The sequence below is a fragment of the Balaenoptera musculus genome, chromosome 2, assembly GCF_009873245.2.
Source record: "Balaenoptera musculus isolate JJ_BM4_2016_0621 chromosome 2, mBalMus1.pri.v3, whole genome shotgun sequence".
NCBI lineage: Eukaryota > Metazoa > Chordata > Mammalia > Artiodactyla > Balaenopteridae > Balaenoptera > Balaenoptera musculus.
Window position 1 is genome coordinate 82,710,798 of NC_045786.1, and position 25,070 is coordinate 82,735,867.

Sequence of the window (25,070 nt, forward strand, 5' to 3'; positions counted from 1 at the left end):
GCCCTTGACAGGACTATGACAGTCACAGAACAAAGAGGAGGCCCTCAATATCCAGTGCAGGCTCTCATCACCACACCAGTCACACCCTCTACCAAAGAGAAAATGGCCAGCACACACTGAGGAAAGATGCAGCAGGCATCCATACTAAAAGCAGCCCACACACCAAAAATACTAGACTCATTCAAGGCTACACAGGGATGCTCCCACATAAAAACATCTCTCCAAGACCACAGTAGATAACTGTTTCTCCTAAACTCATAGAGTAAGAGAAATATAAGTAAAGTGAAGAAGGAGAGGAACCATTCCTAATTAAAAGATCAAGAGAATTCTCCTGAAAGAACAAACAATGAAACAGACCTCTCTAGTCTAATAGACCCCAAGTTAAAAAAGGAAGTAATAAAAATACTGAAGGAATTAAGAAAGGCTGTTGATAGAAATGCAGATTATTGTAAAAAGGAACTAGAAACTATAAAGAGGAACCAAGAAAAATTAGAAAACTCATTTGCTAAGATGAAAGCTGAGCTAAAGGCAATAAGTAGCAAACTGAGTAATGAAGAAGAATGAATACGTGATCTGGAAGATAGAATAATGGAAATCACCCAATCAGAACAGCAGGCAGAAAGAAAAATGAAAAAAAAAAATGAAAACAATATACACGGCCTATGGGATAATATAAAGCATGCCAATCTACACATAATAGGTAAGAAGAGAAGAAGAGAAGAGGGGATCAAAAATGTATTTGAAGAAATTATGGCTTAAAACTTCCCAAACCTAAAGAAGGAAACAGATATCTAGGTACCAGAAGCACAGAGGGTCCCAAACAAGATGAACCAAACAGACCTACACCAAGACATACTATAATTAAAATGGCAAAAATTAACGGGAAGATTCTAAAGGTAGCAAGAGAAAAAGAGTTAGTTACAAGGGAACCCCCATAAGGCCAGCAGCTGATTTCTCTACAGAAATGTTGCTGGCCAGAAGGGAGTAGCAAGATATATTTAAAGTCCTGAAAGGGAAAAATCTGCAACCTAGGATACTCTACCCAGCAAGATTATGATTTAGAATAGAAGGAGAGAGAAAGAATTTCTCAGACAAGCAAAAACTAAAAAGAATATAGCAATACTAAACCTATCCTAAAAGAAATATTAAAAGGTTTTCTCTAGGTAGAAAAGAAGCAAGAATCTATAGGAAAGAGAAAATCACAATTGGAAAGTAAATCACTTAAGCCAGTACACAGATTTTAAAAAAAATTTTAAAAATTTTGTGAAAGTGATGATAACCACAATGAAGAACAGAAGGATATACATGAAGATGTAAAAAGGAGCATCAAAATAATAAAATGTGGGGAGGAGAGTAAGAAAATATAGATTTTTTTTTTTAGAATGTGTTTGAGCTCATATGACTACCAGTCTGAAGCAAGTAGATATAGGAATGGGTTAACATACTTGAAAAATAAGGTAACCACAAATCAAAAGCATACAATACGTTCACAAAAACCAAAAAGAAGAGAACACAAGCGTAATACAAAAGAGAACCATCAAACCACAAAAGGAAGAACAAAAAGAAAAAGAAAGGAACAAGAATAAATACAAAACCAACTGGAAAACGAGGTTTAAAATGGCAATAAATACATATCTATCAACAATTACCTTAAATGTCAATGGACTAAATGCTCCAATCAAAAGACATAGAGTGGCAGATTGGATTAAAAAAACAAGAGTCTACAATATGCTGCCTATAAGAGACCTACTTTAGGGCAAAGAACACACATAGATTGAAAGTGAGGGGACAGAAAAAGGTATTTCATGCAAATGGAAATGACAAGAAAGCAGGGATAGCAATACTCATATCAGACAAAATAGACTTTAAAACAAAGGCCACAAAGAAAGATAAAGACACTATATAGTGATAGAAGGATCAATATAAGAAGAGGATATTACATGTGTTAACATATATGCACATAATATAGGATCACTCAAATACATAAAACAAATACTAACAGATGTAAAGGGAGAAATTGATGAGAATGCAATAGTAGTAGGAGGTTTTAACACCCCACTCACATCAATGGACAGATCTTCCAGACAGAAAATCAATAAGGCAACAGAGATCCTAAATAATACAATAGAACAGTTAGACTTAATCGATATTTTCATGATATTACACCCAAAACTAATGGAATACACATTCTTTTCAAGTGCACATGGAACATTCTCTAGGATTGACCACATACTAGGACACAAAACAAGCCTCAACAAATTTAGGAGGAGAGAAATTATCTCAAGTATGTTTCCTGACCACAATGGCATGAAACTAGAAATCAACCACAGAAAGAGAAATGAGAAAAAAATGATTATAAGGAGATTAAACAACATGCTACTAAAAAAACCCAATGGGTCAATGATGAAATCAAAGAAGAATTTAAAAAATACCTTGAGACAAATGACAATGAAAGCACAACCATACAAAATCTGTGGGATGCAGCAAAAGCAGTTCTAAGAGGGAAGTTCATAGTGATACAGGCCTTCCTCCAGAAATAAGGAAAGTCTGAAATAAACGACCTAACTTACCACCTAAAAGAAGTAGAAAAAGAACAAACAAAACCTAAAGTCAGCAGAAAGAAGGAGATAGTAAAGATCAGAGAGGAAATAAATAAAATAGAGATTAAAAAAAAACAGTAGAAAAAAATTGATAAAACAAAGAGCTGGTTCTTTAAAGGGGTAAAAAATTGACAAACTTCTGGCCAAGCTCACCAAGAAGAAAAGAGAGAAGACCCAAATAAACAAAAGAAGAAAGGAAAGAGGAGAAATAAAAACCGATACCGCAGGGGGAAAAAAAAAAAACTTTAAGAGAATACTATGAACAATTATATGCCAACAAATTGGACACCCTAGAAGAAATGGACAACTTTCTAGAAATATACAGCCCACCAAAATTGAATCAAGAAGAAATAGATAATTTGAACAGACCCACCACTAGAAGTGAAATGGAATCTGTAATTAAAAAAAAAAAAAATTCCTGGCAAGCAAAAGTCCAGCACCAGATGGCTTCACTGGGGAATTCTACCAAGCATGCAATGAAGAACTTATATTGATCATTCTCAAACTCTTCCAAAAGATTAAAGAGGTGGGAGCACTCCCAAAGTCATTCTATGAGGCCACCATCACCCTGATACCAAAACTAGACAAAAACACTACCAAAAAAGAAAATTACAGACCAATATCTTTGATGAATAAAGATGCAAAAATTCTCAACAAAATATTAGCAAACTGGGCTTCCTTGGTGGCGCAGTGGTTGAGAATCTGCCTGCTAATGCAGGGGACACGGGTTCGAGCCCTGGTCTGGGAAGATCCCACATGCTGCGGAGCAACTGGGCCCGTGAGCCACAACTACTGAGCCTGCGTGTCTGGAGCCTGTGCTCTGCAAGAAGAGAGGCCATGATAGTGAGAGGCCCGCGCACTGCGATGAAGAGTGGCCCCTGCTTGCCACAACTAGAGAAAGCCCTCGCACAGAAACGAAGACCCAACACAGCCATAAATAAATAAATAAATTAATTAATTAATTAAAACAAAAAACAAAAAACAACTTAAAAAAAATATTAGCAAACTGAATCCACTACACATAAAAAAGATCATACACCATCATCAAGTTTGATTCATCCCAGGGTCACAATGATGGTTCAACATATGCAAATCAATCAATGTGATACACCACATCCACAAAAGGAAGGACAAAAACCACATGATCATCTCAATAGATGCAGAAAAAGCATTTGATAAAATTTGACATCCATTCACAATAAAAACTCTTACCAAAGTGTGTATAGAGGGAACATATCTCAACATAATAAAAATTATTTATGACAAACCCACAGCCAAATTAATACTCAATGGTGAAAAGCTAAAAGCCTTCCTGCTAAAATCTGGAACAAGACAAGGATGTCCACTGTCACTTAACATAGTATTGGAAGTCCTAGCTACAGCAATCAGACAAGAAAAAGAAATTAAAGTTATTCAAACTGGTAGGGAAGAGGTAAAACTGTCATTATAAGCAGATGACATGATACTATATATAGAAAACCTTAAAGACTCCATACAAAAAACTACTAGAACTGATAAACAAATTCAGCAAGGTAGCAGGATACAAGATTAACATACAGAAATTGGTTACATTTCCTTACACTAACAATGAAATATCAGAAAGGGAATACAAAAAAACAATCCTTTTTAAAATCGCATCAAAAAAAATACTTAGGAATAAACCTCATCAGGGAGCTGAAAGACATATTCTGAGAACTATAAAACATTGATAGAGGAAATTGAAGATGATTCAAGAAAAGGAAAGATATCCCAGGCTCTTGGATTGGAAGAATTAATATTGTTAAAATGGCCATACTACCCAAAGCAATCTACAGATTTAATGTGATCCCTATCAAATTACCCATGAGATTTTTCACAGAACTAGAACAAATAATCCTAAAATTTATATGGAACCCAATTCTGGGTCATAAAAGACCCAGAATTGCCAAAGCAATTCTGAGGCAAAAGAACAAAGCAGGAGGAATAACCCTCCCAGACTTCAGACAATACTACAAAACTATAGTCATCAAAACCACATGGTATTTGCACAAAAACAGACATATGGATCAATGAAATAAAATAGCCCATAAATAAACCCACACACCTACAGTCAATCAATCTTTGACAAAGGAGGTGTGAATATACAATGGAGAAAAGAGTCTCTTCAGCACGTGGTGTTGGGAAAGGTGGACAGCTACATGGAAATCAATGAAATTATAACACACCCTCACACCATACACAAAAATTAACTCAAGATGGCTTAAAGACTTAAATATAAGATGTGACATCATAAAACTCCTAGAGGAGAACATAGGCAAAACATTCTCTGACATAAATCATGCAAGTGTTTTCTTAGGTCAGTCTCCTAGGGCAATAGAAATAAAAGCAAAAATAAACAAATGGGATCTAATCAAACTTATAAGCTTTTGCACAGCAAAGGAAACCAGGAACGAAAAGAAACAACAATCTACGGACTGGGAGAAAATATTTGCAAATGATGCGACTGAAGAGAGCTTAATTTCCAAAATATACAAACAGTTCAGCAACAAAAAACAACCCAATCAAAAAATGGGCAGAAGACCTAAATAGGCATTTCTCCAAACACAACATACAGATGGCCAATAGGCACATGAAAAGATGCTCAACATCGCTAATTATTAGAGAGATGTAAATCAAATCTGCAATGAGGTACCACCTCACACTGGTCAGAATGGCCATCATAAAAAAGTCTACAAATAACAAATGCTGGAGAGGTTGTGGAGAAAAGGGAACCCTCCTGCACTGTTTGTGGGAACATAAGTTGGTGCAGCCACTATGGAAAACAGTATGGATGTTCCTCAAAAAACTAAAAATAGAGTTGCCGTATGATCCAGCAATCCCACTCCTGGGCATATATCCAGACAAAACTCTAATTCGAAAAGATACATGCACCCCAATGTTCATTGAGCACTATTTACAATAGCCAAGATATGGAAGCAACCTAAATGTCTGTTGACAGATGAATGGATAAAGAAGATGTGGTATATATATATATATATACATATATATATACACATATATATATACGTATATATATATGTGTATATATATGTGTGTATATATATATATATATATATATATATATATATATATAATGGAATACTACTCAGCCATAAAGAGGAATGAAATAACACCATTTGCAGCAACATGGGTGGACCTAGAGATTATCATACTAAGTGAAGTAAGTGAGAAAGAGAAAGACAAATACCATATGATATTACTTATATGTGGATTCTAAAATATGACACAAATGACCCTATCTACGAAACAGAAGCAGACTCACAGACATAGAGCACAGACTTGTGATTGCCAAGGGGAAGAGGGGGTGGCGGATGAATAGATGGGGAGTTTGGGGTTAGCAGATGCAAACTATTATGTATAGAATGGATAAACAGAAAGGTCCTACTCTATAGCACAGGGAGCTATATTTAATATCCTGTAATAAACTATAATGGAAAAGAATATGAAAAAGAACATATATATAAGAATATATATATATATATATATATATATGAATCACTTTGCTGTACACCAGAAACTAACACAAAATTGTAAATAGAATATACTTCAGTAAAATTAAGTTAAAAAAATAGGTCACACAGACTAACCTCCATTTTAAAATATTAGTGGATGGAAATTCTCTGGGTACGTTGATTCTGAATGTCAGTAAGATCTGTCACCCCAAATTTCTCCTGCTATCTTTGTGAATAAGATAGAGTTAAGCCTCATGGGAATATAGTTAGGTAGATATAAACACCTGAAAAAGATATTAACATTAATCTGTGGAGAAGTCTCTAGTAGCTTGCCATAGTTTTATTTCCTTAATTAAAAAATTGTTTTTTGGTTTTTAGCTCTGAACTTTTTAATGTATTAGTTTTATATAGCTTTGGAAGACTATATAAAAGGCATGTGTTTGAAATTTTTTGATGACATAAAGCTGGGAGGAATGTTTACTACTTTGGGATAGAACACTCAAGATTAATTGCTTTCATTTGGCTTGTATAATAGGAATATATGAAAAATCATCAGTATTTAAAACAAAATCAACTGTGAATGTTTAGGAAGGGGAGCCCTGATTTGATAGTGATTTATGAAGAAATGACCTAGAGATTTTAGTTCATCAAAACTCAATATGAATATATATGTGGAACCTAGGAAAATGGTACAGATGAACCGGTTTGCAGGGCAGAAATAGAGACACAGATATAGAGAACAAACGTATGGACACCAAGGGGGGAAAGTGGCGAGGGGGTGTGGTGGTGTGATGAATTGGGAGATTAGGATTGACATATATACACTAATATGTATAAAATGGATAACTAATAAGAACCTGCTGTATACAAAAATAAATAAAATTCTAAAATTAAAAAAACCTCAATATGAATAAACAGTGAGATTAATTGACAAAATGCTAATGAATTTTTAAGGCATATTAGTACAATAATCCAGAATATGGAACATCAAAGTTTCTTTTGTACACGGATCAGTTGAAGCAGATCTGCAGTATGTGTTTAGTTCTGGACACCATGTTTTAAGAGAGATGCAGAAAGGTTGGGATGGATGCAGAAGAGGCTGACCTGGAAAAGATGTCCATGAAAAGTCATGGAGAATGGCTGAGGGTTTCGGCAATGTCTAGATCATAGTGGAGAAGATATAGGGGAGTCCTATGAGTCATCTTCAAGTATTTGAAGGTTGTCAACATGGAAAGGGCTTAGACTTGATTTAGGTGGCCCCAGGGATAGAATTTGGCATATGGCAAAATTTACAGGGAGGCAGATTTGAGTCTCTCATAATGAAGACCTTTCTAGCAATTCCCATTCTGAAATGGAAATAGGCTGCCTGGCAAGGTGGTCAGTTTCCTATCAGAAGACTTTCAAAGACAGACCTAGGGGCCCCTTGTCAGAGTTATCTAAAGTGTCATGCTTTGGGAAGGTGAACCAGGTGATCCTTAAAGTCCCTTCTTACCTCACGAGATCCAGCATGAGCTCAGTGTCTGCATACAGTAGGTTCTCAAGAAATAACTGCCAAATGAATGAAGCATAAGAATAAAAAAAGTCAGGGGCAGACTTTTGCACTTGATAAATTTTTTAGTCATGGATGATTTTATGGAGTTGAACAGTAATTGCACGTAGTATCAGGAGCATGTCATCTTGGGAAAAATGAAACCCTTGGCCCACACAGAGTTTGAAATTTCCTAGATAGTTGGCTTATCTTTCTTGCTCTGGCATAACTCATGCTCAGTCTTGTAAGTTTAGAACTATTTGATAATGAGCAGTGCTTCGCCCCAAACTAATGTGATGCTGTTTCTTTTTCAGGATAATCGTATCCACACATCCAAGTACAACATTCTCACCTTCTTGCCCATTAATTTATTTGAACAGTTTCAAAGAGTGGCAAATGTGTATTTCCTTTTCCTTCTGATTTTACAGGTAATGTTTAGGTTGTATTTCTTCATCGTCTGTTTGTTTGAAATATTCATATAACTTGAAAAAATAAGTTATTTTACTTAGCTAAATGTTCATGCTTAGAGAAAATCAGCTTTATCAGATTTTTAATTATTTAGTTATTATTGCTGTTTCTCTCCACAAGGGTGGGAGGGCTAGGAATGGGTAAAAAATAGTACATTCATCATTTTAAACACTGAGGTCATTTTAAAATGCTGCCTTGTACTTTATTTGAACCAAACCAGAGCCTAATAATTACTGTTCATAGCCTCCTTCCTTTCTTTATCTCCCTATCACATTCACAGTATGGGTATTGAGAGAGTTGAAGCAGAGTCTAGCTGAGTAGTACTTTGTGGAACTTAATCTGGCAAACTTCATTTGCATCTAAGAACAATGATGAATTTTTTATATATATATATAATAAATGATGTATGCTATATGTTATTTCACTGTGACTATTTTTGATAGTTTTGAGTGGTTAATTGGTAGTTTGAAACCTTTCTTTTTCTTCCCATTTGACTAAAATTTGAACCTAAATGAAATTTCAGCTTTTATTGATATTTTAGGAAGAAAGGGCATAAATCAAAGAATGTACATACATATAAACAGCTCATGTTAGCCAGTTATTTACCTAGTATTTAGAGTGATTTAATCAGATCAAACTGGTAGATTCAGAATGTACTGGGCTATGTGTTAATTATAGAAAATAAGAAGATGGACTAGATATGTACAATCTGGATTATACCTTGAGTACTATTTTTTCTTTAATTGAATAACTATTTATTCAATAGAATAACTGTTAAGAATCTTTTGGTTGTAAGTGGTAGGCATCTAAATTCACTTAGTGTATTTTATGTATGACAATTCATGGGCAAACTATTTTAACAGGACGTGACTTCTCTTTTTCTACTTCCTCCATGTTTACTTTACAGGCCCTCTCTACTTGGTGCTCCTTGAAAACTTTAGACTTTTATTCTCCTAGCTTCAACTCCCATGTAAAAGGGAGGCAGAGGCAGAGGGGGAGAAGGGGAGAGAGGAAGAGGGAGGAGGAAGAGTAAAGAGGGAGAGGGAGAGAGAGAATGAGAATGAATCACTTTTTCTGTTGCTCCAGCAGGTCTTGGGATTAGTTGTAATTGGACCATGCTGTTACCTTCCTATCTTAAATCAATCACTGTGGCTCAGGAATTGCCTTGACCTAGATCACATGCCAAAGCCTAGGAGCCAGCTGGATGGAATCAGTCCACCAAAATTATGTGTACTCAAAGTAGAGGAGTGGGGTAGTTCTTTAAGAATTAAGGATAGAGTTGAGAAGAACTGGATGCTGAACAAGAAAAAAAAAGCAGTGAAAGTATACCTTACAATATTTGAGGAGACTTTCTTTTTCCCCCATGAATTTTGGTTTCTTCATAGAACCCTTTACACTGTCCTAAAATTTTGAGCTCATTTCTCTAATGGGTTTCTTATTTATGGCCAAAGGCTCTTGTTCAGAGAGTTTTATATCTGGAAGGGATCTTTGGGATGGTTCAGTACAACCTCCTTTCTTTTATTGGTGAAGAAATGAGACCTGGAGAAGTTAAGTGAGGTGTAAAGGTTTTACCATGAGTTAATGATAGAACTCAGACTAGAATCCAGCTTTTCTGCCACCCAGCCTAATATTTTTGTTGGTACTTCAGAGGCTTTTGAGGTTTGTCTTTTTTTAAAATTTTATTTGGAAGTTATTACATAAAATTACATAAAACAGCACTACAATAAATTTATTGTAGTGCTGTTTTGATGGGGCCTGATTGCCACACACTGACCATCTCCACCCATCCTTCCCTGCCTGATGGCCCTGACGTAGCTCCAAAATGAACGCCACTTGAAAACTACTTTTGTAAGGGAGTCATGTCAACTGTTACTATGTCTCTCTCAGATGGGTGGCTTTACAGGTACAGGTCCAAGCTTTGGAGTTAAATAGACCTAGGTTCAAGTTTTAGCAGTGTATGTTCTTGGCTTAGTTGTTTGACTTCTCAGATACCTTTTTTATAAAATGGGAAAATGATACCCAGGGCCGTGGCATTTCCTGACTCTAGGCTGCCATTCACAGTGTGTTCTATGCTGTGCACTCAGGGTGCTATTTACATGGAATGTAAGCACTCTGGGTTTGTGCAAAACACCTTTGGCACAGAATCTAATGCAAAAAACTTCTCTGAGGGTCAAATGACATAATATCTAAAAGTACTTGGCACAGTGTCTGGTGCAAGGTAGGTGCTCAAGGATTCTCTCTTTGGGAATTGGTAAGGAGTTGGTAAAACTGTGAAAAGTTGAAATGAGAAGCTGAGAAAAGATAGGTGACATTTATCATCCTAGAGAAAGATCGTCATTTGTGAAAGATTTCAAGAAGCTTACTTCTCAACTTGCTATAAAAATTTAATTTTTGTCAGGCAGTCTGAAAATTGTTTCAATGATACTTCTATTCTATGCGTCTTATACCTGAGTGCAAACACTTAAATTATTGAAAAGCTGTTCCATATTTGTACAAATATCTGAATATCATTTCATTAATTTCTGTCAAGTCATAAAATTGAGTGACAAAAATTGAAAGCTATCTTTATGAAATTTAAAAGCCCTAAACTACTTGAAATATTTGTTTCAGCTGATTCCAGAAATTTCCTCCTTGACCTGGTTTACCACCATTGTACCTTTGGTCCTGGTGGTAACTATGACAGCTGTCAAAGATGCCACAGATGATTATGTAAGTATTTGCTTTTGAGCATTCCTAAGGTCTCAGTTTCAATTGTGACCTCTCAGAAGTAGAAAATAGAGATCCATTTGAAATTTTTGAATGAAGCTCTTTTGGTAAATACCATAAGAAACTCTATGGTTACTTATTTGATGATTAAAATAGATGTCATAGAGCTAGAGCCTGTTTATGATAATAGCAAGGGGGCTTCAATAACTAGACTCACACCCTCATTTTGTACTTGAGGAAACTAAAGCCTGTAAGGAACTAAAGATTTTCTAATGAACATACAACCAGTTAGTGGTAAGACCAGAATTGGATCACAAACCTGCTTCCACCTAGTGAAGTATTATTTATCCTATATCTCTAGTCTTTGTCTAAGTTTTGGCAGTTGGTAGATATTAGGCATTCCCACATCCTCTGCTCATTATACCAGAAATTACAATACCAAATAACTTCAAAAGTCGGGCAACTAATGTAAATAATTAAGGTATAAGACAGCAGAAAGTTTTGAAGTCTCCATAATCCAAAGGTCATTTAAATTCAAAGATTTAAAACAAAGCCTTGGGCAAACCAAACATTCTAAATGCAGACAAGTTCTATTCTCTCCTAGGTGATTGCATGTACCCTAGCCTCAATAGCTCTCTATTTGCCAGTGACTGACAGATTTATATCTCCTCTGAACTCATACATGGGATTACTGTTTCTAGTCCTTCCAGACTCCATCTGTGCCAATGCCAAGACCCCTTGGCAAAGCCTGAGCATCCTGAGGCCCAGAGAGTGGGCCCCTCAGCTTTTAGGTGGTAAACTGCTTGGTCCTTTTCTGTGATGCCAGCTAGTCAATTTAGGGGACTATTTTCAGGTTCGATACAGATGTGACTAAATACTAAGTCTCTTTTTGTGTCTTCTGCAGTTAATGCTTGAATATGCTTTTATTTTTGTGATGGTATGTGCTGGTTAGTCAGGGTCTTGGCAGGAAAGAGGTGTCACCTTGGAATGGGGGTAGATTGGAGAAAGATTAATAATGAAGGGACTACTTAAAGGGTTGTGAGTGAGAAAAAGCACATAGGGTAGCAACAACATAGGTGGCCATACTACTTCTAGACCTGAAGGAGCAAAAGGAGGAAGCAATTGCTGGACCTGGAGCTACAGCTGAGGGCTACCTGTAGAGGAAGTGGCCACTGCTGACTCAGCTCAAAAGAAGCCAGGAATACATACCCCATTTTCCTCTCCTCTGGCCCCATGAGTTTCTGTCAGTACCACCTATTGGCCAAGCCCGATCAATAGCCAAAGGGCAAGGATTAAATAGGTCAGCTTCCCCTGGCACAGGGCAGAGTGTAGAAGGACAGGGTGTAGGTGTGGAGGAGCAGAGACTCTCCACCCCTGTCAAATTATATATTCTGTCAAAATGATGTTCCCCGTCTATGGCAGTGTTGGTGGAAAGAAGTTTGCACGCCAATGATGGGCTGGCTTAACTTACTCCTCTACTAGTACTATAAACTCTTTTCATGTTAACCAATGCTAAGTATCTTTTTTTCCCTAGTAATATTCATTGACTTATACCTGGCAATCAGTGTAATTGTAGGCACTGAGCACAGTCTAATAGAAAGATTGGGATGAATTTGGGAGGGACGTTGAAAAAGGGAAGGGCTGATGGAAGCAATTTATATATTGTGATATTGATACAATATTATGAGTTTTTTTTTAAGGAAAAAGTAATAATCCTGATGATTATAATATATAAAATCAAAATTTCTTATCTCCTGTTCATCTGTGCATTTAGGCTAATTGATTGAAATAACATCTTATCTCTACTTTAGCCTATTACTATCTGGTCTTGGCAGCTCATGTAGAAAGCCTTATCTGAATGGCCGCTAATTTATGAGTTTAGTAGAAGGCTCATAATATGTGGATTCTTCTAAGCAATATAAGATATTTTCATTACTGGAATACAAAATAAGAAATAGGATCACTTGGGCATAAAAACATAAATCCACACCAAATGTGGTTCAGTATTGTATTCTGATTTTTGTTTTAAATGCTCAGTATTTCATAAGATCACTGTTAACAATTAGAATTTCTGGAGAACAAGAATACATGTTGTTACAAGTAATTGCTTGACTTCAAAGAAATCCATAAAACAGAATGAATGATTTTCCAGTAAAGTATTGAGCACATATGTGAGAGAAATGGAAGCCCCATTCCTTGTTGAAGACATCACAATTAATGTATGGTTTTCTCTGGAACTGTGTGACAGAGTAAAGGGCACATTGTTTTCTTCAAAGCAACTATAAGTGTGTGGGAATTGGAAGAGCATGTGGCTAGACTTGTTGCATTGGTGACACCTAGAATGAAGTTTAGTGGGAAGGGTCTTGATTCAGATTTAGAACACGTGGAGCTGGGTCCAAGGTCAGCATAAGTCATGCTCATTTTAGACCGATGGTGATATTGTCCAAGCAGATGAACTCAAAGTATTTTCAGTGTCACTATTTGTGCTGACAAAGTATGATTTAATATGTTTTTTCACAAACACTTTGATTTTCAGTTTCGCCACAAGAGTGATAATCAAGTGAATAATCGGCAATCTGAAGTGCTCATTGACAGCAAGTAAGAAATATATTCTTTATGCTATTTTTAAGATGTCTGGTCACAAAACAGGTCTGGACAATTGGTGGCTTTCACATTTAATTGAATATATATTTCTTTCCCCCTTTAACTTTTTTTTTTTTAATTTATTTATTTGCTTTTATTTTTGGCTGTGTTGGGTCTTTGTGGTGTGCGCGGGCTTTCTCTAGTTGCAGCGAGCAGGGACTACTCTTCGTTACGGTGCACAGGCTTCTCATTGTCATGACTCCTTTTGTTGCAGAACAGGGGCTCTAGGCGCGTGGGCTTCAGTAGTTGTGGCTCGCAGGCTGTAGAGCGCAGGCTCAGTAGTTGTGGCGCATGGCTTAGTTGCTCCGCGGCATGTGGGATCTTCCCGGGCCAGGGATCAAACCAGTGTCCCCTGCATTGGCAGGCAGATTCTTAACCACTGCACGACCAGGGAAGCCCCTCCCCCTTTAACTTATTAAAAATTACAGTGTAAGTCCTTTGTATCTTCATGGCTCTTTTTTAAGTTCAGCAAATGCTTGTGCTACCCACTCAACTTTTACTTCAAATTCCTTTGGAGTTTCCTTTGTGGAACACAGACATATTATTGTTACTTTTCATTTCTAGATCTAATACTACTTAGAACTGGCACACATGTGATGTTTGTAGCAGATGTGTAATGTATTTGAATAATTTGCTTTGGTAATTTCTGGGAATATTGCTAGAGAGACTTCAACACATATCAAGTGATAGTGATAAGCATTTTTTATTAACTTGATAGTTGCGTTTAGAACGAATTATCCACCATAACACAGATTTTGAATTGCTGTTAAATTCATCCATCTATAAAGAAATATATACGGGAATGGTTCTTGAATCTGAAATGGTTTAAAATGTGTATTTATACACAAACAACAGCAAAAACACCTCCAGAAAACTTAGCAAAAAGGGAAATTTCAAACCTTCATTCCATGTTTCTTAGTCTCTTTCTTTGTCCCTTTTTTTTAACATGTGACAAAGTAAATTTTTAACATTGTACTTTAATCTGGCAGTCAGTCACATCTGCTGATGATTTTGAAGCACTTGGATACTGTGAAGAACATAATTTTTAAAGGGAATATCATAAAACATATTAATCACATGAGATAGAAAATTCCAAGAAATGGATATCAAGAGGGGCTAGGTAATCTAGACAATAACTTGTAGGATTATAGTAATTAATCTCCTTCTGCAACCAAAACATTGACTGATTATTAATAATGTAATGAATACATATAGTTTCCTTTATTGGATTATTTTAGAAAATGGGATTAAATGCACAGTGAAAAAAAATGATCTTAATCTAAAACCACAGTTGTAGAAACACAGCCTCTGAAAGTGTGATCTTGATGTGACATGGATAAGCCATAAAGATGTCTGGAACCATGTGGTTCATTTCCAATGTCAGCAGGTTTTGAATTGTCGCCACTATAGCATGGTGTTTAAAAGTATGGGTTTTGCACTCAGGGAGACTTGAGTTTAGTCCTGACCCTGAGTAATTCTATGGTCTTGAGCAAGTTCTTAAGAGGTGGTGACTCTTTGTAAGCTAATGTAGTGTGTGACTTTGAGCTGGACTGTTGCCTATCCTGATTTTCTCAAGCCTTGCAGTTCTGACTGGGAATTACATCTGACAATATGATCTGACTAATTCCCCAAGGAACATTTGATAATCAGTCTCATTACTTTGAAGTATCATCTCTCATGAAATATGTTAAAAATATGTACAATTACATAATGAATTTGAACTAATAGCCTGAGCATATCTTTTAATGTCTCTCAAATTACCAGTTAAATTTTGTGACACTACTTGGGCAGTGATAGATATTGACACCTCTATCTGGAGGCCATGGGAATATCCAGTAACTTAGATATTCAGAAACTTGATGATTGTATGTGTCCCACACATGCTAGCTATCATTGTCATTATAATTAGAAGTAGCATTGGTCTTACTTTCTTGTGGTTTCATTTAGCTTCTTGTCTATTCCTTATGAGGTAACATCTCTTTGTAATTTGATATGGGGTGATGTTTTGAAAAGTATTGTTGCTGATCCTGTGATGTTGAAAGTAGAAGCACACATCATTGAGAATGGAGTATTCTTTAGGATTCGGTTAAAAATCACGCAAGACTTTCCATTGGTAAGATTACCTTCTACTGTGAGCTCCTTTAGGGCATCTCTCTTGATCATGTCTGTGTCCCTTGAGCCTAGCACAGTGTCCATGGAATTTTCAAACTGAGCAGTAACAAGTATTCTTGCTGAGAGGGCAATCTACCAGAGGAGCTTGATCTGTAAAATTTTGCTGAGTCCCATTACTAGCCAATTCCAGTGGCTGGGGTTTTGGTCTTTGCAGAATGTTCTCAGGCTATGGAGACTGGCTTTTCACTTCTTGGAATTTGAGAAGTTGGAGAAATCAAATGGGCTTAGATTTGAGATAGCCCAGGGAGCTCTGAGTCCTCTTTTGGAGCTGGTGGTCGCAGAGGATGCTCTCAGCGCTCTGCGCAGACCACTACTGTCTTCCTGTGCTCACCCTCAGCTCCTGTCTGCATTATTTGCTACTTTCTTCAGAGCACTGTCCTTGGGCTACTGGAGCCAATGACCGATTGGTGCAGGAGTAAGAAAGAGCAGCACCCCTGCCTCAAGTTGGACAAGCTCTGAGGTGCAATTAGCACCCCAAGTGCCTGTTGAGATCAGGCTGAGGATGGGACTTTGCCTGCAGTCATACCCTTGCGTGGCTTCTTCCCCTTCCATGCGTTGCTTCTCATCTTCCTTACCAGTTTCTCCCAGAAGTGATTTCCTAAAGAACCCTTTACATATGAATCCTCATCTCAGGATCTGCTTTTAGGGAAGTTGATCTAAGACAGTAGTTAATGCATACTTAACCCCATGGCAATGTTAATGGAAAATGTTAGGAAAGTGCTTTTGGGTCTATGCTAGACACCAATGGGTCATGATGCACGGATAAAGTAAAAAGCCTGGAGGGGATCAGAGGCATCCAGATGTTGCTGGATGTGGGTATCACACTGGGGTGGGCACTGCTAAGCACTGTGGCTTCCCTGTGTGTTTCTGGCAGAGGGCTTCTGGACTTGAGGTTCATGCTAGGGCAGGAGCCTTCACTGGCTTGTCCTGGAGGGAGGGGAGGCATGGTCAGCTTCGGGGAGGAGATTCCTGAGGGAAAGGGGGTACGATGAAAGCACCAGTCAGGAAACCTGGTCTATGTAAGTGATCGATGTGCTACTCTGGGCAATTAATTGTCATTCTGGCCTTCAGGTCTCCCTTCTTCTGCACTCAGAAGCAAGGAACATGGCATTTACATTCAGATTCAACACATGTTTATTCAGTGACTACCATGTGTGGGCTCCAGTGCTTCCACATTTAACTCTCATAAAACCCCAGGGTGTGGGTGATAGTGCCTCTTTTTAGAGATGGAGAGATTAAGGCCTAGAAAAGGAATGACTTGTCCAGAGTTCCATGGCAAGTAAGAGCCTAAATTAGACTTCTATCTACTCGTGTTGTGATGTGTAAATGTAGACTTTGTGGTCTGACCACTTCTTCTCTATTTATTTTGCATTTGAAGGGCTTTGTACACAATTATAGAAATATAAACATTATATATATATATATTTTATCTAAATGTAATATATATGTGAATAAATATATATATCCTCACTTTTAGTGCCTGGAGCATTATTCATCTATGTTCTTAGCATTGTGCAAGCGAATGAACAATGTAAACTTAAGCCACATAATAATTAGAGAGACAAAACTCTCCCTTTATAACCTTCCTTTTCAAGGTTTTGTTACTTATATTCCTTTCCAGTCAGGACCAATCTTCTGTATCTACAATCTGTTAAATATGCGAAAGTGCTTAAGAAATAGGTATTGAATTAGCCTTTGATAAAATCTTTTGGTGTCTTAAGTTTTAAAACTAAGTAGAAGCGAACAATTCCAATTTCTAGAAATTACTGTGCCTGCTGTATAGGAAGTGCACATTGTCCCCCAGGCTACGAGTGCCATCTGCTGACTGAACCTGTGGAAAACGTACCAGGTGATACTTAGTGTTTCTCTTGAGGGTTTCTCAGGTTATGCTAACAACCCGGGCCACTGGCCACCATGAGAGCACCTGGGCGGGTGAGGGGCAGTGAGAGGGAGTCTGAAAGTTCCCGCAGAGGTCATCCCATATGACACTCCTCAACCTGGGCTGCCCATTGTATCTGTACCCCAGCCATGCCCAGAGCAAGTAAATGAGGAGCTTGCAGGGGAGGCTCTGGTGTTTTATAAAGTTTCCAAGATGATTCTACTATGCAGACACAATCGAGAACCTCTAGTCAAGGCCATCTCTTTACCTACACTTGTATCTCTATTCCTGTATCTCTCAAATTTTAAAAGACATCCAAGGGAAGGAATTCCATTAATTTTTCAAAATGATAAGCATAGTTTTTCACATAAATCCTCACACAGGAATAATTCTGTAATGCTGATTTACATTTTTTTTGTAGTAAGGCTCACATTTTTAGTCAAATACATGGCCAATCAATAATTATTTTGCCATATTTTTCTTTCCTTCAGAAATTCAGATTTTAATTTTTCTCATTTTCATCTTTTATTTCTTTCCCCATTACATGTGTTGTCCTCAACTCTGAATCATTTTCTGACTTTCATGTATTTATGCAACTTCCAATTTTTGTTCTGTCCCATCAGCATTTCTAGTCGTATGGATTTGGGACAAGGGAAGGAGTGTGGAGGTCTTCTGCTACCCAGCTAGGTAGCCGTTAGTCTCATGTGGCTCTTGAGCACTTGAAATGAGGCTGGTCCAAATTCAGATGTGTTATTAAGTATATAGTATATACCAGATTTTGATGGCATAGTACCAAAAAGAGTATGTAAGATATGTCATTAATAATTTGTTTTATATTGATTCCATTTTGAAATTATAGTATTTTGTATACATTGGGTTAAATAAAACATATTATTAAAATTAAATTTACCTTTTGAAAAACTTGTTTAAATGTGGCTATCAGAAAATTTATGTATTTACTTATTTATTTTTTAACATCTTTATTGGAGTGTAATTACTTTACAATGGTGTGTTAGTTTCTACTGTATAACAAAGTGAATCAGCTATACATATACATACATTCCTATATATCCTCGCTCTTGTGTCTCCCTCCCACCCTCCCTATCCCACCCCTCTAGGTGGTCACAGAGCACCGAGCTGATCTCCCTGTGCTATGCAGCTGCTTCCCACTAGCTATCTATTTTACATTTAAGATTACCTTTGTGGTCCACATTTGTGGCTGGCCTTCTATTTCTATTGGATGACACTGCTCTTAGAGGTGAGAGAACTGAGCCGAGAAGAAAATGAGCTCTATGCTATCAGCCTGGCCTCTGGATTCCCAGCTCAGGATTCTCTGTTTGATCTTGCTGGCTGTCGGCATAGTGGCTTGTGTCACTATGAACAAATAAAGTCAGCGTTAGTTTTTCTTAGTATTTTTTACTTCCCTAACATCTTCTGAACTTACACTTGTGCATTAGAACAATCTGAGCTCAGATGCTCTGGTGCAGTCGTCCCTCTTTCAGGCGGGATGTTTTCCCGCCTTCTCTAGATTTCAAACTGCTCTTGCCCATCAGCTTTTTGTGTAACAAATTCCACTTTATACTTTCCTGAGCTTTGGTACACTTGGCTTAAATTTCCCAGGCTCTTTCACAGAACTCTTGCCATCAATCTTCTTCAATCATTTCTCATTTGGAAACTGTGAGTATTTATAGGGAGAGACAAGGGCTTTCTTTACTGCAGAGTATTGTCTGTACTCTTCAAGTCTGGTATTCCTGGATGCTGCATAATTATGCAAACAAATATATTATTTCAGTAGGTGCAAATTTTCTCTTTGTTTAATCAACTTTTCTGGTTTAAGTGATAACTCCCACTGGATATTAGGATAGAAAATTTCGTTTCATTTTTTTCTTTAGTATGTAGGGGTTTTTTCCATTATAAAAGTAGCATACGTTCATTAAGAGAAATTTGGAAAATAGGAAAAAGTAGAAGGAAGAAAATAACATTCATGCTTCCACTATCCAAAAGTAATTATTACTATTTTCTTATATTTCCTTTCTGTCTTTTTTTTCTATGCCAAGATTTCTCATAATTGTGTGTATATGTTTTTATCCTTCTCTTTTTACTTTTTGTTTTTTGGCTGCACCACGTGGCTCGTGGGATGTTAGTTCCCTGACCAGGGGTCAAACCTCGGGCCCTCAGCAGTGAAAGCACCAAGTCTTAACCACTGGATCGCCAGGGAATTCCCTCCTTCCATTTTTTTTTTCTTTTAAAGACCTCCTTCTGTTTTTACTTCACATCATATCATTACCGTTTTCCAAATCTTTTTCTATTGTCTTTATATACCTAATTTTTAAGGGCTGCAGTTTTAAGGGCTGCATTCCTTTGAGTTCATGTCTTATAATTCACATAACCATTTCCCTATTGCTTGATAGTTACTCTGTTTTTAATTTTAAAGTATAGTTTCTTCATCTTTCTAAATTGATAGTTACCCTTTTCCATAAGACTGGGTTTTTGTGATATATTTACAAAATCCACTGAGAATGATTACATTGAAACTGTTATTTCCTATATTAAGTAATTGGAACTTGAAGCATTATTACTCAGTCTACTGATAGCAACTTTTATCAGAAGGTTTAAGTGTGAGCAGGAACAGGTTGGGCATATTGACTAAAGCATGGGAGGTTTCACTTCCGTCACACATGGGAGTTTCCAGAAACAAGGGTTTCATGTCAGACCACCAACCATCAAGTTTCAAATTTATCTTTTCTTAATCATAGCACAATATGAAAAAAACCCCAAAATGTTCTGCTTTCAAAAATGTATTAGTGACACATGTAAATCCCCACACATCAATAATTTGAAACAGTTTGAATATAAGTTTTATATTGCAATTACTAGCTATATTGCACTCATCTGTAAAGTATCTGCATCAGTTTTGGTTTGCAGAATTCCCTGAGTAAATTTGGGCAGAGATTCAGAAGTGTGGCTAGCAGATCCTTTCAGGCAGCTCTGAAGGAACTCTTCCCATCTTCTTTGTCCTCCCAGATTAGAGGTATGTAGACCTGTGGTCAAAAGCACTATCATTTGCTGTTGAATTCTTGGCAATACCTTAATCAGGAGAGGAGTAATTCATAGATGTTATCCCCCTGTATTGGATTTGATCCAAAATGTTGGTCTTGGGTAAGAGTGGCTTATTATTCTTATTAAATATGCTCTCTTTGTCCTTGAGCTCCCTCAACAAAAAATGCCCAAGGTCATTGAACTTAATGAATCTGAAGCTGACACATATTTAGTATGTCTGTGTGCTTCTTGTAAGTGGGGGAGTGGGAATGTGCAAGGTTCTGGAATTCTACTGATTACATGGGAGAACAGATGAACCCTGCTTTGAGTTATTTCGTCTTCATCAGGGCCTGTGGACTTGCAGGGGGAGTGGAGACTTCTGTGGTTAAACACAAGGCAGAGCACCAACTCTTTTTTTTTTTTTTTTTACCTCTAGCGCATGTAGATAATTTATGTTTTGATGGTGCCATTGGGTCTAGGGGACAGCTATTCAGGGTCTATATGAAGAAAACTGGATATTTGAAAGGAAAATTTGAGGTGAAAAATATTGATTCTTTTTTTAAACAGTGTTAATAAAACACACTATTATGGGCTTAAATGACAATGAATTCAAAAGCAAACTAATGGGAGTAGTCTCAGTACTTTTTGGACTCAGTGCAAATGGTTTAAAATTGATTTAATTTTTAGCTCACAGTGCTAACTCAGAGTAAAAGTGTTTCAAAAGTAGTTTCACCCCCAATAAATTAATTTCAGTTTCTTAAGTCTTGGACTGATCATTTCCTGGGCGATTCTGCATGTCAGCTTTGCAAATGGAAGCGTCCATTTGCCAATGCGCTGGTTTCTATATGTGAGCTGTGACACTGTTGTAGTTCTTATAAGTGATTTTCCATTGTAATCAATTATTACATTGCATGAATACAATTTTTTGTGTTGAATTTCTAAATGGTGACTGTTTCCCCAAATGAGGTGCATCTTGAAATAACAGGAAATTATAGTACTTTCAAAACTCTGCACATGGGTTTTTTTTCAGTGGCATCTCCTAATTTCTTTTTAAAGTTTATATAACCCAGATGTTAGTGGCTCTCTTTTTCTCCTCTTAAAGCTCCCTTGAAGAACCCCCCAGGTGAAAGCATTAGAGAGCAAGGTAGAGTTGAATGAAGACTTTGTGGGGGATATAAATGAGGAAATTTATTTCACAAACTCCATAGCAAACAGTATGAAATCCCATTTTGACATTTTTCTTCCCCAAATTTCTCTTTCTCTGCTGCTGGCCTTTATCATCTCTCCTTGCCCCATTCAGTGCTCAGTATAGCTGTCTCCAGTCTCCTCTCAGTATCTGGGGCCCCTCATATTTGTCTCCTTTTTATTAATCAGAGTAGTTTGGTTCTGCCTTGGCTCTGAACTCAAACCCATGCAGCTGCTCACCAAAATAGCAGGCTCTTCTGGAGCTAGGACCCACTTATCTGAGATGACAATGGAAGTTAAAAATACACCACATTCTATGTAACGTTTAAAACTTGATTCTCTTTTTCAAAAATAGGTTTATGTATCTCTTCTCTGTTGTCATAGGGAGAGATCTAGAATTTCTTTTGAAAAAACAAACCTAAACCTAAACCACAGAGGCCTTGGAGATTTTAGAACATTAACTTTAATACTGTAAAACCTTCTTAAGATCTTAAAATCTGAAAGCTGAAAGAGATCATAATATTATAGTGAGTAAATTTGGTTTCAGTCAGAGCCCACTGGTTGTCTATACCAAACCAAACAAATGTTTTGACAGCATTTGTCAATTAACTACTTACTGCTGATGAACTGTATACACATTTCTACTACAAGGGCATTTTGCTTTAGATCTCCTGAGATAATCTCAATGGCTTCATTTCTCCTATGCATTTTATTTATTTATTTATTTATTTATTTATTTATTTATTTATTTATTTATTTATTTATTTTTAACATCTTTATTGGAGTATAATTGCTTTACAATGGTGTGTTAGTTTCTGCTGTATAACAAAGTGAATCAGCTATACATATATCCCCATATCTCCTCCCTCTTGTGTCTCCCTCCCACCCTCCTTATCCCATCCCTCTAGGTGGTCACAAAGCACTGAGCTGATCTTCCTGTGATATGCAGCTGCTTCCCACTAGCTATCTATTTTACATTTGGTAGTGTATATATGTCCATGCCACTCTCTCACTTCTTCCCAGCTTACCGTTCCCACTCCCAGTGTCCTCAATTCCATAGTCCATTCTCTACGTCTGCATCTTTATTCCTGTCCTGCCCCTAGGTTCTTCAGAACCATTTTTTTTTTTTTAGACTCCATATATATGTGTTAGCATACAGTATTTGTTTTTCTCTTTCTGACTTACTTCACTCTGTATGACAGACTCTAGGTCCATCCACCTCACTACAGATAAGTCAATTTTGTTTCTTTTTATGGCTGAGTAATATTCCATTGTATATATGTGCCACATCTTCTTTATCCATTCATCTGTCGATGGACACTTAGGTTGCTTCCATGTCCTAGCTATTGTAAATTGATGTGCAGTGAACATTGTGGTACATGACTCTTTTTGAATTATGGGTTTCTCAGGGTATATGCCCAGTAGTGGGATTGCTGTGTCATATGGTAGTTCTATTTTCAGTTTTTTAAGGAACCTCCGTACTGTTCTCCATAGTGGCTGTATCCATTTACACTCCCACCAACAGTGCAAGAGGGTTCCCTTTTCTCCACACCTTCTCCAGCATTTATTGTTTGTAGATATTTTGATGATGGCCATTGTGACTGGTATGAGGTGATAACTCATTGTAGTTTTGATTTGCATTTCTCTAATAATTAGTGATGTTGAGCATTCTTTCATGTGTTTGTTGGTAATCTGTATATCTTCATTGGAGAAATGTCTATTTAGGTCTTCTGCCCATTTTTGGATTGGGTTGTTTGTTTTTTTGATATTGAGCTGCATGAGCTGCTTGTATATTTTTGAGATTAATCCTTTGTCAGTTGTTTCATTTGCAAATATTTTCTCCCATTCTGAGGGTTGTCTTTTCATCTTGTTTATGGTTTCCTTTGCTGGGCAAAAGGTTTTAAGTTTCATTAGATCCCATTTGTTTATTTTTGTTTTTATTTCCATTTCTCTAGGAGGTGGGTCAAAAAGGATCTTGCTGTGGTTTATGTCATGTGAGTGTTCTGCCTATGTTTTCCTCTAAGAGTTTGATAGTATCTGGCCTTACATTTAGGTCTTTAATACATTTTGAGTTTACTTTTGTGTATGGTGTTAGGGAGTGTTCTAACTTCATTCTTTTACATGTATCTGTCCAGTTTCCCCAGCACCAGTTATTGAAGAGGCTGTCTTTTCTCCATTGTATATTCTTGCCTCCTTTATCAAAAATAAGGTGACCATATGTGCGTGGGTTTATCTCTGGGCTTTCTATCCTGTTCCATTAATTTATATTTCTGTTTGTGCCAGTACCATACTGTCTTGATTACTGTAGCTTTGTAGTGTAGTCTGAAATCCTAGAACCTGATTGCTCCAGCTCTTTTTTTCTTTCTTAAGATTGCTTTGATATTCAGGGTCTTTTTTGTTTCCATACAAATTGTGAAATTTTGGGTTCTAGTTCTGTGAAAAATGCCAGTGGTAGTTTGATAGGGATTGCATTGAATCTGTAGATTGCTTTGGGTAGTATAGTCATTTTCACAATGTTGATTCTTCCAATCCAAGAACAACCCATGCATTTTAGGTTGGTATATTATCTGTCTTTTGTGGGTAGAAAATTAAGAAAACTTAAAAGAGTATAAAGAAAATACAGAAATTTCTCTTGATTCCATTATCCAGATCAGAGTGAACTACAGTGAACTTGTGAAGGCATTTTCGTACTCCCTTTTCTCTCCCATCTTTGTAACTTTGTTTTCTCCTCTTCTTATTACTCTCTACTCCTCCACACACTATGTATTTAAAAAATAATTGAGATTATACTATACCCTATTGTCATGGCCTGAATGATGCCCCCAGCCCCCTAAAAGATAGGTCCACTGGAGCCTGTGTATGTGATCTTATTTGGAAAAAGGGTCTTTGCCTGTATCATTAAGTTAAGGATCTTGAGATGAGATCATCCTGGTAATCCAATCACAAGTGTATAAGAGAAGAACAGGGAAGAAGATACACAGACAAAAAGATAATGTGAAAGCAGAGGTTAGAGCTATAGAGCCCCAGGTCAAGATGCCTGAGGCTACCAGGAGCTAGGGGAGGGGTGTGGAACAGTTCCTTCTCTAGAACCTCTAGGGAGAGCACCACTCAGCACACACCTTGATTTTGGACTTCCAGCCTGTAGAACTGTGAGAGAATAAAGATTTACTGTTTTAAAACCTAGTTTGTGGTAATCTGTCATAGTGGACTTAGGAAACTAATGCTCACTGGTTTTTAGCTTTTAATCAGAGGTTCTGTGTTTGTTCATTTGTTCATTTTTTCACTCAGTAGACATTTATTAAGTGCCTACCATGTGTCAGGCAGAATGCTATGTGCTGGGGGTGCAGAGTTAAATAAAA

General features: G+C 37.0%; 1 protein-coding gene across 5 annotated transcripts in view; it reads left to right on the plus strand.

Moving 5' to 3' along the window:
- ATP8B4 (ATPase phospholipid transporting 8B4 (putative)) overlaps positions 1 to 25,070 on the plus strand; it is a 305,563-nt gene that overhangs the window by 134,435 nt on the left and 146,058 nt on the right. For 3 of the 5 annotated variants that reach the window (XM_036844630.1, XM_036844631.1, XM_036844629.1), the window contains 4 exons: positions 7,934 to 8,047; positions 10,698 to 10,796; positions 13,330 to 13,391; positions 23,667 to 23,705. The exons of 1 other annotated variant lie outside the window; for it this stretch is intronic. In XM_036844630.1, the coding sequence (XP_036700525.1) occupies positions 7,934 to 8,047; positions 10,698 to 10,796; positions 13,330 to 13,391; positions 23,667 to 23,705 (314 nt within the window). The remainder of the gene's footprint in view (positions 1 to 7,933; positions 8,048 to 10,697; positions 10,797 to 13,329; positions 13,392 to 23,666; positions 23,706 to 25,070) is intronic. One more of the 5 variants, XM_036844632.1, reaches the window with a different exon arrangement.